The 16,556-nt window shown below is 42.3% G+C and overlaps 1 protein-coding gene across 1 annotated transcript; it reads right to left on the reverse strand.

Annotated features, from left to right (window-relative positions):
- Positions 1-11,443: 11,443 nt before the first annotated feature.
- Positions 11,444-15,092, reverse strand: tbr1b (T-box brain transcription factor 1b). Its single transcript, XM_084689758.1, has 6 exons — positions 14,401-15,092; positions 13,959-14,113; positions 13,599-13,720; positions 13,065-13,223; positions 12,908-12,969; positions 11,444-12,284 (listed from the first exon to the last, which is right to left on the reverse strand). Exons 1-6 carry the CDS (start codon positions 15,090-15,092, stop codon positions 11,444-11,446), a joined length of 2,031 nt encoding a protein of 676 aa, XP_084545884.1.
- Between the last annotated feature and the right edge of the window lie 1,464 nt (positions 15,093-16,556).

Below are 16,556 nucleotides of genomic sequence, written 5' to 3' on the forward strand. Positions count from 1 at the left end.
TAACAGTGGAACTAAATCTAATCTGCTCCCGAGTTCATACTTCCCATTAAGATAGTCAGACACTGACAGATCAAATCTACTTAGCGAACAAAAATGCATCGACTAAAAGCCAGCGCTGCATAAGCCAAACAAAGTGTGCAAGCTCTTCTGTACTGGAGAGAATGTGCTGCTTCACAGCCAGTCTGACCTGGACACCCAGGCAACACTGCGGGTAAAGTGCACAGCACAAGGGTTCGAATCTGGCCCAGGCCCTTTGCTGTATGCCTCTCTCTCTATCTCTCTCTGTCTCTATTAAACTGTACTATTTAATAGTACAGTTGAGCATGAAAATGCAAAAATATATATTTATATGTAACTACCTGTCTGAATCTAGAAATTAGCCACTCCCTTTGCGGCTCATGCACAACACACACTCCCTGCCTCGGGGACACAGGGACACAACACACACTCCCTGCCTCGGGGACACAGGGACACAACACACACTCCCTGCCTCGGGGACACAGGGACACAACACACACTCCCTGCCTCGGGGACACAGGGACACAACACACACTCCCTGCCTCGGGGACACAGGGACACAACACACACTCCCTGCCTCGGGGACACAGGGACACAACACACACTCCCTGCCTCGGGGACACAGGGACACAACACACACTCCCTGCCTCGGGGACACAGGGACACAACACACACTCCCTGCCTCGGGGACACAGGGACACTACCTCCGACCGGAGGAGACAAAGACTGGTCTTGTTAAGCAATCATCGATCATCTCTCCATGGTCATACGATCCTTGGTATTCTTCAGGTTCACGCCCTGACAGCTGGGAGAAGGTTTGGATGGGGGTCTGTGTTGAGCACCAGGGTCCATTTGGCTGCTGGGGATAATGACAGTGACTTTGGAGGGCACAGAGATCCACAGCTGCAGCAGCAGGAAGGTCAGACCAGCTGACTGGGGCTCCACGCTGCTAATCTGGATCCTAATACACTGGAGGGGGATCATGGTCTGTGCAGGGATTAAACTACTGTCCACTGCACAGATTCTGGCCACCAGTGTATCAATGCCATTAGACAGTGAATGAAGAGTGATTGAGGACTGAAGAGGGTTAGGGTTAGGGCATCTTCTCCACTGGGGGGAGTGTTAAAGGACAGGCGTGTAGATCAATTCACCTGTCCGTCTCTACAAAACAGGGTCTCGAACACTCCCTGTACTAGATAGCGAGAGAGAGAGAGAGAGAGAGAGAGAGAGAGAGAGAGAGAGAGAGAGAGAGAGAGAGAGAGAGAGAGAGAGAGAGAGAGAGAGAGAGAGAGAGAGAGAGAGAGGGGATCTGCTGAGGTCCCCTGGTGGTATTCAGGGGTCTTGACCCAGTTTCCTTAGCTAGTGCAGGTTAGTCTCTGGAGCCCAAGGGACCAAGCCTAGCTCCACCCACCCTGACACGCTGCACTGTTCCACCACATCTCTAGATGAAAGCATGGATGAAGAGGAACAGTTATTGCTGTGGTTTAAAAGATTAAGTTGGTTATATGGTTATATGAACAATGTGTTATGTTACAGATCTGATCTGTCTTGATCTGTGAAGGACAGAGTGGATATGGCTATGAGGAGTTTGTGGTTCAGTCTCTGGGTAGCCCAACGATTCTAAAGCAGAGGCCTGGTGGACTAACAAGTGCAGTCCCAAGTGTTAATTGGATGATGGCAGACATTTTGGGTCCTGCCCCTGCAAGTAGCAATCGTCTATTTAGTGACATCATCACCACTAGAACCATCAGGGAGACAAGTAACAACAGACAGAACACATATCCCCAAAATACACTTTACGTTTGTAAAATGTAAGCTAAATGTGAGGCCATGCACAACTATCACCCTGACTCGATGCCAGGCCTTTAATGCTGCAGAGTGAATATGCCTGCATTTTTCTGGTTTCAGAGGGATCAATGGATGAGATCTGCAGAATATCCTCTAAATCTAAATCAATGCTTTGTCCTTCTGTCTCTCTGGTCTGGTCTTACAGTACTGTGGAACAGTTGTCCAGTAAGGTTTCTGCTAGGCAAGCTGAGCTCAGACACTTCCAGAGATCATGAAGTTATAATGTACCTAGTTATTATTCTGTGTGTAATCATTGTTCTGTGCTTCATCCCTATCCTGTATCTAGTAAGTATCCTGCATGCAGTCACTATAATGTATCCAGCTAGTGTCCTGTATCTAGTCATTATGTTGTATCTGGTCGGAGTTCAGTTCTTTCCCTTGTATGTATCTAGTCATGAAAACAACAGCTGTTTTAGTAAATAATAATAATAATAATACAGACAGACAGAAACCAGAATGCCCCTGACCGTCACACATCCTACACTTAAGCTTAAGTTTAGAAATCTGTTTTTCTTCACCAGAGCGTGTCCCAGACTGAGGGAGGACAGTCCTACCTGGGCGTTAAAGCTGGTGTACAGGTCCATGCCTCCAGACTGCCTGAGCCCTCCTGGCAGCGGTGTGTCCTCAGCTAGTTAGGTATCAGGCTGTGCTGCAGCTCCATGTAGCGCTGTGCCTCTGCCGGGACGCTCTCCGTGGGAGCTCTGTCCTACTCCCTGCTCACAGACACACACGCTGCCCGCGCCCCTTCACGCAAGCCTCGCTATATGTTTTGTCTCTCACAACTGAGCATCCACTCCACTCGTGTGCCAATCCTGCGTGAGATTACAGCTGTGACATCACTGCAGCTCTCCAGCCTCTTATCTAAGTGAGGAAGCTAAACCACTGTGTTTCTGCCCTCTCTCTCTCTCTCTCTCTCTCTCTCACTCTCTCTCACTCTCTCTCTCTCTCACTCTTTCTCACTCTCTCTCTCACTCTCTCTCTGTCTAAATCTGCATGCACCAGCAGCCTGCTCTCCCTCCCTGCAGCGCGGAGCATCATGCCTCCCCTGGGGAATTTTGGGACATTTTAAACAGCTGCAGGTTGCCCTGCCAGATTCTCCTGCTCCGGATCAACCTCGCACTCTTTTGATTGGAGCTTAGGTAAACCAATACCGGTGATCCAATCACAAAGCATAGGTTTGAACACCTGAAAGATGACAGCTGTGCTGAGTTTGACAGATGCAGTGTCCAGGCACTCCCTACTGTACCACAACGCAGCAGCAATAACTCGTATTGATGTACTGTAGGTTAGTGATGATTGTATTAATCTATGAAATCAAGTGGGTTCCACTGTAAAACATAAAAACATGCTTTATACAACTTACCACACTTCTGCGTGCGACCGACGAGAATGGAGTGGTCACCTGAAATGACAATGTCCATGTTAGTGGCCTCAGGGGTCCCAGTGACAGAGCCAGTAGTCCTGGACTGGCCTCCTCATCAACAGTCATCTTTTACCATAACTGTGGAAGCATGCAGTAGCAGTAATATTGTTGAGCTTCACAGACTGGGCACACCTGTGATGGTGAACCTCACCATCATCTGCTGTTACTACTGGAGGGCAGAGTGAACCTCAATATCATCTACTGGAGGGCAGAGTGAACCTCACCATCATCTACTGGAGGGCAGAGTGAACCTCACCATCATCTGCTGTTACTACTGGAGGGCAGAGTGAACCTCACCATCATCTACTGGAGGGCAGAGTGAACCTCACTATCATCTGCTGTTACTACTGGAGGGCAGAGTGAACCTCACTATCATCTGCTGTTACTACTGGAGGGCAGAGTGAACCTCACCATCATATGCTGTTACTACTGGAGGGCAGAGTGAACCTCACTATCATCTACTGGAGGGCAGAGTGAACCTCACCATCATCTGCTGTTACTACTGGAGGGCAGAGTGAACCTCACCATCATCTACTGGAGGGCAGAGTGAACCTCACTATCATCTGCTGTTACTACTGGAGGGCAGAGTGAACCTCACTATCATCTGCTGTTACTACTGGAGGGCAGAGTGAACCTCACCATCATCTGCTGTTACTACTGGAGGGCAGAGTGAACCTCACTATCATCTACTGGAGGGCAGAGTGAACCTCACCATCATCTACTGGAGGACAGAGTGAACCTCACCATCATCTACTGGAGGGCAGAGTGAACCTCACCATCATCTGCTGTTACTACTGGAGGGCAGAGTGAACCTCACCATCATCTGCTGTATCTGGAGGGCAGAGTGAACCTCACCATCATCTGCTGTTACTACTGGAGGGCAGAGTGAACCTCACCATCATCTACTGGAGGGCAGAGTGAACCTCACCATCATCTACTGTTACTACTGGAGGGCAGAGTGAACCTCACCATCATCTGCTGTTACTACTGGAGGGCAGAGTGAACCTCACCATCATCTACTGGAGGGCAGAGTGAACCTCACTATCATCTGCTGTTACTACTGGAGGGCAGAGTGAACCTCACTATCATCTGCTGTTACTACTGGAGGGCAGAGTGAACCTCACTATCATCTGCTGTTACTACTGGGTCTACTGGAGGGCAGAGTGAACCTCATCATCATCCAATAGAATAGAATACAGTAGACCAGACCAGACTAGACTAGAATACAGTAGACTAGACTAGAATATGTAAATGTGATGGATCCTGTATCTCTTGTTTGTTCCTGGCTGCCAGTCTTTTCTTTTCCATAAGTTTCTAGTTGAGTCCGCAGATATCTGGATTCTCAGTAACATCTGGATCCTCAGTAACATCTGGATCCTCAATAACATCTGGATCCTCAGCAGTGTTGGGTGTAATGTGTTACAATGTAATGCGTTAGGTACGTTTGTTAGGTAACGAGTAACTTAACGCGTTATTTATTTAATTGAATGAATCCGTTACTAGCTCCTTGTTCAAAAAAGTAATGCTTACTCAAGTTAGTCTTTTGGTCGCGAGCCCTCAGCATGTAGCTACAAGTCTAGGAAAGTTGAGGCTACTTTTTGCTAACCTAGGTACCTACGAAAATGTAAGACAAGAGGGTTCCACTTCGTTTATTTGGTGAACAGTCTCACGAGCCCAACTTACCCAGCATCATGGAGCCGACCAGCTAAATAGTTATTTAAGACTTGCATGTACAGTAGGCCTAATGTTACATGAAATCATGTATTTGAACTCAAGCTTGTGTGATGCGTCGCTGAATCATTGTAGCGGTTTTAGGACTTTATTACAGTAAATTAAGTCTGGTTCAATATATAAGGGAAGTGAACACAATTTTGCGACCATATACCTAGCTATAGCTTAGCTTTGTTTTGGTCCTAGATTCAGACCTAGCCCTGGTAAATTGTAGAGCTAGCTAACTACTAGACTTCTGCCTGGCATTTTACAAAATTATTTATTGATTAAAGAGTTTATTGATTCAAGAACTTCATGCAAATATTGGTTTTCATTATGGTGGATTATTACCTTGATCTGTATGGCTGTATAATGAGGATTGATCATGTTATATGCGAGTGACACTGACTATTCAGTAAAATATGTGCTATTGCTGAGGTCAACTCATTAAATGTGCCTTCTGGGCATAAGAGTGACCAAGGTGAATTGTCTTAGAAATAAAATACTTTTCTTAATGTAACGCAAAAGTATCTTAACGCCTTACTCTCTACAGCAAGTAACTAAGTAACGTAACGAGTTACTTTACAAGAAATGTAACTGTAATTGGTTACTTTAAAAAGTAAGGTTACCCAACTCTGATCCCCAGTAACATCTGTCCTCAGACCCTCTGGTGTCTGGGTTACACGTTCAAACAGGTGTTTTTTGCTTTGCTAGATTACTGTCCTTTCATCCAAGTACAGGACCTTTGACATTTGCATCCCTCCATGAATAGTACAGTAATGTCCAATATAATCTACTGACTACATTCCTCATTAATCTATGACCATGAAGCCAACTCTAAATCCATAGGCAACCAGGGCATCTGCTACCGCAGAAACACTGAGTAATGAAAGTTGGATTGTTCCATTCCTACCAAGTATGCTAATATATGTTAAAAATAAATATTTAAAAAGGTTTGGGGTCTGCATTCATTCAAAATTATGGCACAAAAAAATCTAAACATTATAACGAAAAAAAATACCCTAATTATAATGGGAATTACGGTGGGTACACCCTTAATCTTACTTGGCTTCCTGTGTTTCCTCTAATCTAGACGTTAACAAGTCAAGCATACAATGCAACCTATAATAATGTCCAAAAATAACGAATATGTAACCATATATACTCGTAAATGCACAACACATCAATCCAAATGCACCTCAGCTTTGGGCAGAGCGCTTGGTGTTGGCTACATAAAAATCAAGGCTCTCAAGTTGTATCCAAAGTTTGGCGTGAAATTACCATACCTGTCGAAGAGGAGGTTTGGGTTGCTGATGATGTTTTCTGATTGGCATTTAACTCTGTACAACTACCAGACATATTCCCCTCAGTATGCCTGCGCCTCAACCATTAATTGTATAGGCAAGTTTTACCTTATTTTTCAGCGTGAGAAATTGTTGAAACTCGTGAGAAATATATGGTGAGTGACAGCGTGAGAAATTACTGAAATACGTGAGTCTCACAGCGAATGCGTGAGACTTGAGAGCCCTGTATTATTCGTTATTTAAATAATTGCATAAGCTGCTGCAGGTGTGTTATCTGTGGCACTTTTTAACCGAATGCTTTGCGTAGCCTAGTTTACAGATTATTCATATCAGTGATATATTTAAAGATGCATGTTTTGATTATAATGGTTATGGCAGAACACACGTAGCTTAAGCATTTCTTGACGATTTCAGTTCTCACGATCAACTTGATACAGATGCTGGTTTTGTGGAAGTGCGCCACGAAGAAGACAGGTTTTTGTACAGTCTGAATCTGTGTTGTGGAATAGGGGGAGCGGAGCCTTACCGTTGGCAGCAAAGGCTCCTTCTGAGCCCCTTGATCAGTGATATCCATTTTCCGAAACTTAAATAGTAAAGCCCAGTGTAAAAAAAAACGGTGGTAAACAACTGTCTGGTTATTATTCCAAGTAGCATAAGTCTCGATAGTACCCTAGAGAAACTAAGAGCTGGCATGCAGTGGTCACATGCTTACTAGGCTAGCCGGTGTGGAAGCGTGCTAGATATCATTATTCCTCTTACGGGCGCAGCTTGACTGTTCATCCTCACAAAACATGAGCATCCCAATTGCTGGTCGTGACGCGGCAGAAGCGGAATTGCCGCATTGGGGGAGGCCATTTTTTACTGACAGATGATGTCTTTATTTGAATCGTGATAATATCCTAGCTGCTGTTTTAATTCAGTAAGATATGGAAATAGACCCGAATTAACCTTTTAGATAACAGGCTATATAATATGCTCCTCATGATTTCAGAATATTTTAAGATGTAAGATCACTCTTGTGATAGCTCCCCTTACTAAAGACACCAGTTGAGGACCCACACCTGTTGCCTTGCAGTGTGTACAACCAGCCAAACCCCACCTTTACACTCGTTCGGGGGACGTCACTTGCTCCAACCTAGCATTCTTTCTCCCAAACATCATAGGGAGAAAGAGGTCTAACATGTTGGACCTCCCTTGGGACGTTAGAATATGTTATAATTTGGACGGGGTAAACAGATTCTGATTCTCCAGGTGACTCAATGTAGAGACCTAAGGACTTCACTTGTTGAGAGCCTTCATAATTGCCTATTGGTGAACACCTTTAACGGGAATGTCCGATTGGTTGAGCTTGTGTCTCAGTGCTGATGTATTGTGAACCCGTGCTTAACAGCGTCTCCTTATTCTGGGTACAGACTAAAATATTGTAAAAATATTTTAAGATTATTTTGTGGTGTGTACCCCGCATTATAGCCATTGTTCCTGGCTGTAAGTATTTATAATAGGTCATGATGCCTTTATAATGTCTAATGTTTTTATATATATATACATAGGCCTATATATACTTTTTTACAATACTGCAGAGTTGAGTCATGCATGTGAACTAGATTTCCTGAGGATATCGGACAGGCGTGTGCGTGCTCTGGCTCATTGTCTGTACTGCCCTCTGCTGTACAATATAAGGGCGCCCAGTGGACCTGCAATACGCATGTAGAAGGTCTACCTACACCATACACGAATGGCAATTAACAAAGAAATGCTTTGATTCATTTAATGAATTCATTATAAAAAAAACTATTTCACTGTCATAATATTACGCTTGAGTGCAATCCCATTATTTATAAAGCTAATAACCTGAGGCAAAACGATTTCAACGTTAGTGAAATGCTATATGTAGCCTGCCGGTAGCCTATAATCGATATGTCGAACGGTAAAGGGACAATGCCTTATGTTAATTACAATTTAAGCCTCAGTCGCTGACTTTATGATAACCTTGTAAAAAGAATTGCTTACATTTTGTTTTATTGAAATCATTTGTCTTTAAGATCAGAGTCATTAGATCCTGACTAAAGAAACCTGTTGTGATTGTTTTGAAGATCATGATCTCAACCTACTTCCTGATTATGCACGAGATACCTTTTACTCTGACGTTTAATCACATGGTGGTTGAGACTTGCGACTTTAGAAATGAAGAATACGTTTGTACATGACTGACCAAGTTACATTTATATAATTGTTGTTGTTGTTGCCTTGGTCGTGCTCAAATGCACAACCTTAATCTATAGGCTGTACAGCTCTACTGGTGACAACATCTTAAATCAGGGGCTCCACTCTCCTCTACTGTAGGCTGCACGTGCAATAGCATAGGCCTGTGTGATGCAGCACTGACCAGGGCTCCGTTTCCCGATAAAGGATCGTAGCAACGATCGAGCAAAAAACAAAACCATCGATATTTCTTACGTGCGTTTCCCAAATATGCTCGGAAGGAGTAGGCTATTCTATGCGCTTTCAATTGAGCAATTTTTTTGACGAATTTTCAAGAGACATTTTAGCTATGATGTCTTTGGGAACGACCCGTAAAACTAAGATTCGTTGTATGATGGATTCTACGATCAATTTAGGCTTGCGAAGCTTTCGGGAAACGCAGGTAAGAAATAGGCTAATGATGGATCGTTATTTTGATTGTAGCATTGGCGGTTCTAGACTAATTTTAGTGGAAGGGGGGCTGGCAGTGTTTAATCAGAGGGGCACATTAAAAAACAGAAACAAGGGATATTTAAACATTAAATACTTTAATTTAGCTTTACATTAAAATCATACAAAATGCTCTGGCTCTCCCTCTTCCAGCTCATCAACTCTCTCAATATCTTAATATGTTTCTCTAACTTTTTTATTTACTGGGGCAAAAAAGGCTGCAATGTCCCTTCCTCGGTTCATGATGACTACTAGAAGAAGAAAAACGTGTAAAAAAAAAGGTTTTTATTTCAGTCAGCTCAGGGGGGCCACAGGGGGACCAGGGACATTTTTACAGGAGCACTGGCCCCAGTGGGGCCCCGTTTAGAAACGCCCCTGGATTGTAGAGAACCCTCGTAACAGCTACGATCCATCGTTATTGGGAAACGTAGCCGGTTTGCAGCGAGTTTCCTATGAACATTTTGAGAACCGGGCACTTCGCAAATTTAATGTTTTTCAGGTGTTCTAGGCTACCGCGAGGTGTCCTAGGCTACCGCGATTGCACTTATGCGATTAACAAAGGCATTTTTAATGAAATGAAACTTCGTGGAATAAGAAAATAAGGAAATTCTGTTTAGTTATTTAGAAGCGAATTCGCTTTTACAACCGATTACCAGCTGCTTTCAAATTGGCTGGTTAGCTAACAGAACTACAATATAAAGTTAATTTTGTTACATCAATTAATTATGTCTCTAGTCTACGTCAAAACTGCCAAAAAGCGCTGTATGGTGAATTAGGCCTACTATTATGACAACTGGCTCAACCATTGTGCATGTAATAACTTCTGTTATGAACTAAATGTTTAGATGTTTGTGGTGTTACTGGTAAGACAATTTAACAGAGAACCATATAGTACATTTTGATCCACATAACATAATCAATTTAGGAAACAACAGACTAATGAAGGCACATATTCATGTGCATTAATGTAGGCTACACAGCATTGGCAAATTGACTACAATAGATGTGGAGGTTTAACAAGTACTTCAGAGATGACAGAATTTCAATTGTGATCTGAGAAATATAGGGACCAAAACCACTGAGAACAACTGTCATCACCAGCTGCATCACGGGCACTCTAATATCCATAATTCCAAAAATCTGTCACTGATATCATCGCGGCACTCTACCTTGTTTTAATTCCAGGAATCTGTGTGTGCCACTAATTTTATCACGGGCACCATGCACCATCTAGTTCAAGTACTCTATGTTGGTGTGTTTCACTGACATCCTAATAACTGACTGCATCACGGGCACTGTGTACTAGGTGTACTAAACAAGCAACATCGTGATGGGATCAGAAGTTTAGCCTGTTTAGTTCTGATCCCGTCTCACCCTCAATATTATGCGTTCCCTGTTGCCCCATAAATGGCCGTTTGCCCAATAATATTGCCTTTTGCTGTATCCAATAAAGGTTAGCCTACAACTTTGTTACCGCATGAACAACCATTGTATCTATTAGTCTTTGGAAGTGAGTAATTCATGCACGCAGTCTGGCACCACGTGACACAGTTTTAAGGTTTAAAGTTGTGACCTTTGGATATGCGCATAAGGATACCATATGGCTAAGTAAATGCGTGAGCAAACGTAATGATATTTTCTACAAAGTTCTATTTAGTGGCAAAAGACTACGTTTAAAATACATATTGCATGTCATTATTTACATTGTTCCGTTATATTTATTGCATTAAAGCACGTTACAGCGAATACAGAAGCTTTTCACAAACAACAAAAAATCTATGAAAATAACAGGTCCGAGACTTAAAAATGAAACATTTCCCCCTCACAGTAGACCTAGAAATGCGTACATTATCAACATTAATAACAATTTACCCACAACTAATGAATTTGATTAAATCTAAATATGGTTAGGTCCGCATTTGTCTAACATTGGACAGTGATAGACAAAATGGGCATTGGGTCGACTTCAGAAATGATTACAGCCTACCTCGCTGCTATAACAGCATATTAATCCCTATGCTACACAACATTATAGATATTATTTAAATAGTTCAAACTAACACTTTGTATGCGATCACACTGTACGTTATTTGCATTTTAAACACAACCAAATAATATTTTTTTGTAAATATCAAAATTGAATCCAATAGTTTACATTCAGTCACTAAATCACCAAATAGTTAAATGTTTGGCCCTATATACATTATTTTCATAATTACAATGACTGTTGACTGAAAGCTTCGGAATGGCTGAACAAATTATTGTCTCCGATGTCAAACTTTATGTCCCTTAACACGGTGTAACATTTAGTCGCCTCCAAATCTTTAGTCAACTTTGAGATATGTGCAACAGACAGACAGACAGACAGACTGACAGACAAATAGATAGATAAATAGATAGATAGATAGATAGATAGATAGATGTAAACAAGGTCACGCAATGTGATTTTTTAACTATGTGGATAGAAACTATAGTAACCAATGTCTTTGGCACAATTTTTCTCACACTCTCTTGGTGCCAACATCTCGGATTTTAACGGGGACACTGTCTCCGAAACTGGTGTGGCAGACGGAGAAATTCTTCTCCTTTTTGCTTGCTCAAAGATTCCAGAATCACTGGAATCAATTGACTTTATTGAAGACGGTGTCTCTATCCAGCTGGATTCGGACAAGTCTTTTGGTTTTGCCTCGTCTGACGCCCCTATTGGAGACCGCTCTGTGGGAATGGCGTCTCCCTCCTCGGCCAGGTAACTGGACGGGCCCGTTCTGCCGGTAACAGTATTCGTGGGCCAGCATGAGAGAACGGAGCTCGACTTGCTACAGTACTGTGGTGGCGTACGGGCGCCCCAGCCTGACGGATCGGCGTAATACCCGAGCGGTCTGTTGGAGCAACCTGCCGTGGAGAGGGGAAGCGCCTTCACTCCAGCCGCTGCGTAGGACAGCAAGGTGGCCGCGTTGCCGGCAAAATCTGCAGCAGCGGCAGCATCGTATGCCGAGGCGGCAAAGTCCAGTCGGTTGTTGGCAGGGGTGACAAACCAACGCTGTGGGGAAGCAACTGTGGGCTCTTCGGTTTGTTGCGGGGATAGCAAGCTGTTACTAAGTGGGACGCTGCGGTCCGTGCCAGGACCGGTCCCTACGCCAGGGTGAAACCGAGATTTGGCATAAGTGCTGACAAATTGGTCCTGCAGGAAGGAACCAGTCATGGCATATCTCGCACCAGGCACGATCTGTGAGCGAGGCGAGTCACCCGGTGATGGCGTTAGGCGGTCAATGTCGCAACCTGTGTAGACCCTGACAAGATGAGAGAAAACAGACAAACAATTTATAAAAAGAGAATATTTGAGCAACCAAGCAAACTGGATTTATTAACGATTATGCGTAAAACAAAAATCGAAAAGTCTATAGGAAATATCTATAAAGGCTTACAGCTATATTAGGACACGTTTCATATTTCATCCACGTCGCCTTAATACCTTGTTAGCAGAACTATATTCATGTCAGAATATTCTGTCGGAATATCATTGTTAAATTAACCCAATACTCCTTTAGGAAAGGAGATTATTTTTATATCGTTAAATAACCGAGGAATTAGTTTATGAAAGACCGCGCACAGTTGACTACATTTTCCGGAATTAACTATAAAGGCATATATTTATTTCAAAATATCAAATGGAATGTGTTATTAATCACCAATTGGTTAAATTGGTTTTAGAATTGTAAACATTTTACTTTATTGTTGCATTGATGTCCTTAAAAGTGCAGCAACAGGCTATTTGTCATATCTGATTAATTATTCAAACTTATCCTGACGCTGATAGATGCTTGATCTGTTAGACAGACAATATGTTTACTGCTCAAATTTTTATTTCTGCTGACAACACAATTAAGCAGAAAATAAGAACATATAGTCTTACGTGTCATAGTTGTCCCGAAATCCTTTGGCAAATGGATTGTGGTCGATCTTTAACTGTGTAATCTGCAAAATGACATACATTGATCTATGAGAGATATCATACAGTTGAAGCATATCACCTAGATGTTCAATTTCAGCACAAGAAACCTTTAACTTACATCGGTATTCTGGTAAGCCGTGACTGCGATAAACTGTGTTTCTGGGAAGGTAAAAGTCTGTACTCTTCCAGGTTGGCTGGAGTCCTCAGTTCCATCTTCGTTAACTTCCACCACATGGAGTCTGGGCTGGTACTTGTGAAGAGACTGAAGAACCACCATCTGGAGGTGTAAAAATAAGAGGAACATTTTATAAATAACAGCTACACTGAAGGTGTAATAATACTTGTATCTAATACATCCTAATATTTCGCAGCGAAATAATTGAAACTGAGAATAACAACGATATTCGTTTGAGTTGTTCATAAAATAAAATGGTGCAATAATTATTCATTGAAAATGAACCACCGGGAAAATGTGTTCAAATGAACAACAGGGTAAATGCAATGATCTATGCGTAAAAAAGTGTGTTCACCCGCCATGTTTCAGTGATTGAGGGTATTTTCCCATGAGGTTGTCACTATAATAGCATGCATGATATAACATTTAGTTAAACCACAAAATATCATGTTAGTATGTAGTCCAGGCGAAGCTGACCTGGCCCGTGTTGTTGGAGGCACCCTTATTGTTTGTTAACTTCAGTTTTCCAAAAGAAATTTCTTGGCGCATCCAGTGCGCTCCGGTGTTCGGTGAGTCGGGGTGCATGTAAACTCTGTTTCCTGAAGATAAATAACAAAAGACAACATTGAAGTAATTTCTAATCTTTAAACATATACCTTTTTTATATTTATCACAAAATACTATCCGTTCGGAAAGTTTTCGGCTATGTTTGTTTTTTTCATTGTGCGTATCAGAACGAACATGTGATCGGTTGTACAACAAATCCACTTAGTTTGCAAAGGTGTTTCTAGATCATAATCCTTTACAGAGTTATATGGGCTTACAGAAAGATAATACCTGTCACATTTGTGTCAGCCTTTCCACATGGTACCCATTTTCCGCCTTGAAATCGCCAGTGATTTGGGTCAGCAAGGATAACGTCCACAAATATGTTGTAATGCGCCGTAGGATCGAGACCAGAAATGTTGAAACTTAGAAAAGGAAACATTCGTCTGCGGGTAATAACAAATAAAGTACATCGTTCAGCGTTCACAGAAAGCGTCAGTTCGTGCAAGCAGTAAATGGCATGCGTGTAGCAAACCTTATGACGTCTGGAATGCCTCAGTAATTACTTATATGATTTGAAACTATTAATATGGAATTAACAAAAACTCAAAAATATTTTCTCACACGCAACATTGAGATATAGGTCATGAATAAATGTCCACCACACCATAGCAATACCAACACTTGTAATTAAGATAAACACTGATATGACAGCGAAGCTGTGGATACCCACCGTCCTTGTTTAGTGATTATCATCTCTGTTTGATGTCTGTGGAACTTCAGCCATAGGGCTCTGTTACACAGATACACCTGGGCTTTCCCAGGTACGAGCCCAGCTTGCGCCGAAGAAAACTGGTAGAACGCCGCTCCTTGGTACGTGTGTCCATACTGTTGCGCGTAAGGGTAGCCCGCGGTGGGATAGCCTTGTGCAGAGCTGTTGGTCAGTAGACTGTTGTACGCTCCATTGGTAATGACCGGGTGATGGGCCATGTAACGACTCGGGCTTCCAATCGAAAAAGCCGGGTGCGCAGGTCCATGTTGACTCGGATAAGGGAACATAGCACTTGGAGTTGCTGAGACGGACTGGGGTTGGCTAGATTGAGAAAGGATATACCTTTCTCCTGCTGATCCATCGAAATTATGACGAATTTCAGAGACTCCGTGAAGATCAGGAGAGAGTTTGCCTCTCTGGACGTCCCCTGGTGCGTCCTTGGAGTCGGGAAAATTGTCTGCCTCTGACTGATTCGTCATCCCCCTGGAGTTTTTTTTCAGAGGTGAACTTCTCTCCAGGTTGTCACTTGCAGATATAATAGGATGGTCCTGCAATGAGAGCTCAGATCCAACGGAGTTCGAGTAGCCACTACCCACATTCATAAATTTCTTCGAGAGCACACTAGATGGTGAGATGCAATTCTCGAGCTGCATAGCTCAATGGTAAACGTGCTATAAGCGCAATTTATATCAAACCACAGTCTTTTACCCACGCCTAGCTAATCCAACAGGATGAAAAACGCCTTCCTATGGTTTGAGGGTACTTGAGTACGGCAGCAAATTAGCCAATTGACACCATCCTGCAATCAGGGAGGATTCGCTTTTCATCACTCTTTCAGCGATGCTAATGAAACAAGAATTGCCATTGGTTAACTCAAGACGATAATTTAATTAGACAGTTCTTAATTAGGAGAATGTGAGGGACTGTGCGCAGACCGGATTCGCTTGTATAGACAATCAAGACATCATGTCATAATCTAAACAAAGTTAAGATTTGATGCGATAGCTGCCCGTTTTTAACTGTTTATTTTCTGTTGACGCCACACCAAGAGGCTTCCCTTGCAGGTTTCACAAACAACGTCCACGGGGCGGATGGACACAACCAGACTTTCGTGGCAACATTTCTGTCCCCGCAGTGAATTTCCTCAATATTAAGGAGAGCATGCGTTGTTTACCTATTAATGGGGTATGAGTGGCAAAGTATGTTTACCGGAGAAATGAAAATATATTATTAAAACACCAAAAATGACAGGCAATGACGGGCAGTGCATCTGATGCTTTAAAATGTTTGTGATATAGCGTGAAATCATGGCAGTTCTCTGAAGATGTGTTTATGAGTCCCTAGGTATGTAAATATTTCATCACAGTACGTCCAAAGTTCAGAATCAAGGCATTGGTAGCCTAAATGCACTGGTAAATATAGCAGCCTATACAACTTAAAAAAAAATACAAATACAAATCCTAAACAAAAAATACAGTCATTATAGTTAATGCCTTTTAATACAGATTTTAGTATTTTGTATAGTTTGGCAGGTCATTGTCTATCAGCCACTGAATGTTATGAAACTTTTGTAACAAACAGACTAAATGGCAATAGACATTTTGTATTCAGTTCGCAGATACTTTATACAATGGGTAGATATGATATAGGCCTAGTATAATATAATAATGTATTTTCATTGGACTTCGTCTACGTCTTAATGTTTTTTTATCAATGTTCCCATGACATCTATAGAATACTAATAAGCCATATAAGGATAAGCTCTCTTTCGGAGAAAAAAACTATCAAAAACAAGTGTAACGTTCACAGCCTAGAAGTCTTGACCAATTATTTTATCTGCAGGCTATGCATAGCTCGCTTGATCGGGAACAATATGACATCGTCATTTGGCAAAATCTAAGTGTGCCATGAATCTCGTGGGCTGGAGCCAAAACGAACACCGTGTTTTTGCTGTATACTCGGGTGGCAGCAATCCAACTCTGTACTTATGCCAATACCGACAGAAATACAATAGAATGGTTCGGCAAGATTAAGTTTTGTTAAATGAAGATAAGTCATCTAAGCCCTTTTCTTATAGGATTGACTTATTTCAAAGAAATATGCCTTTTTTATTCAAA

Source organism: Hypomesus nipponensis, chromosome 23 (genome assembly GCF_054491055.1).
Source record: "Hypomesus nipponensis isolate SF chromosome 23, ASM5449105v1, whole genome shotgun sequence".
NCBI classification, from domain to species: Eukaryota; Metazoa; Chordata; class Actinopteri; order Osmeriformes; family Osmeridae; genus Hypomesus; species Hypomesus nipponensis.

Excerpts from the sequence above, each read along its gene's own strand:
- tbr1b (XM_084689758.1), bottom strand. The coding sequence starts at position 15,092 with ATGCAGCTCGAGAATTGCATCTCACCATCTAGTGTGCTCTCGAAGAAA. Across the intron at positions 14,114-14,400 it reads ATAATCACTAAACAAGGACG|ACGAATGTTTCCTTTTCTAA; the intron begins GTGGGTATCCAC and ends TATTACCCGCAG. Across the intron at positions 13,224-13,598 it reads CCTCCAACAACACGGGCCAG|ATGGTGGTTCTTCAGTCTCT; the intron begins GTCAGCTTCGCC and ends TTACACCTCCAG.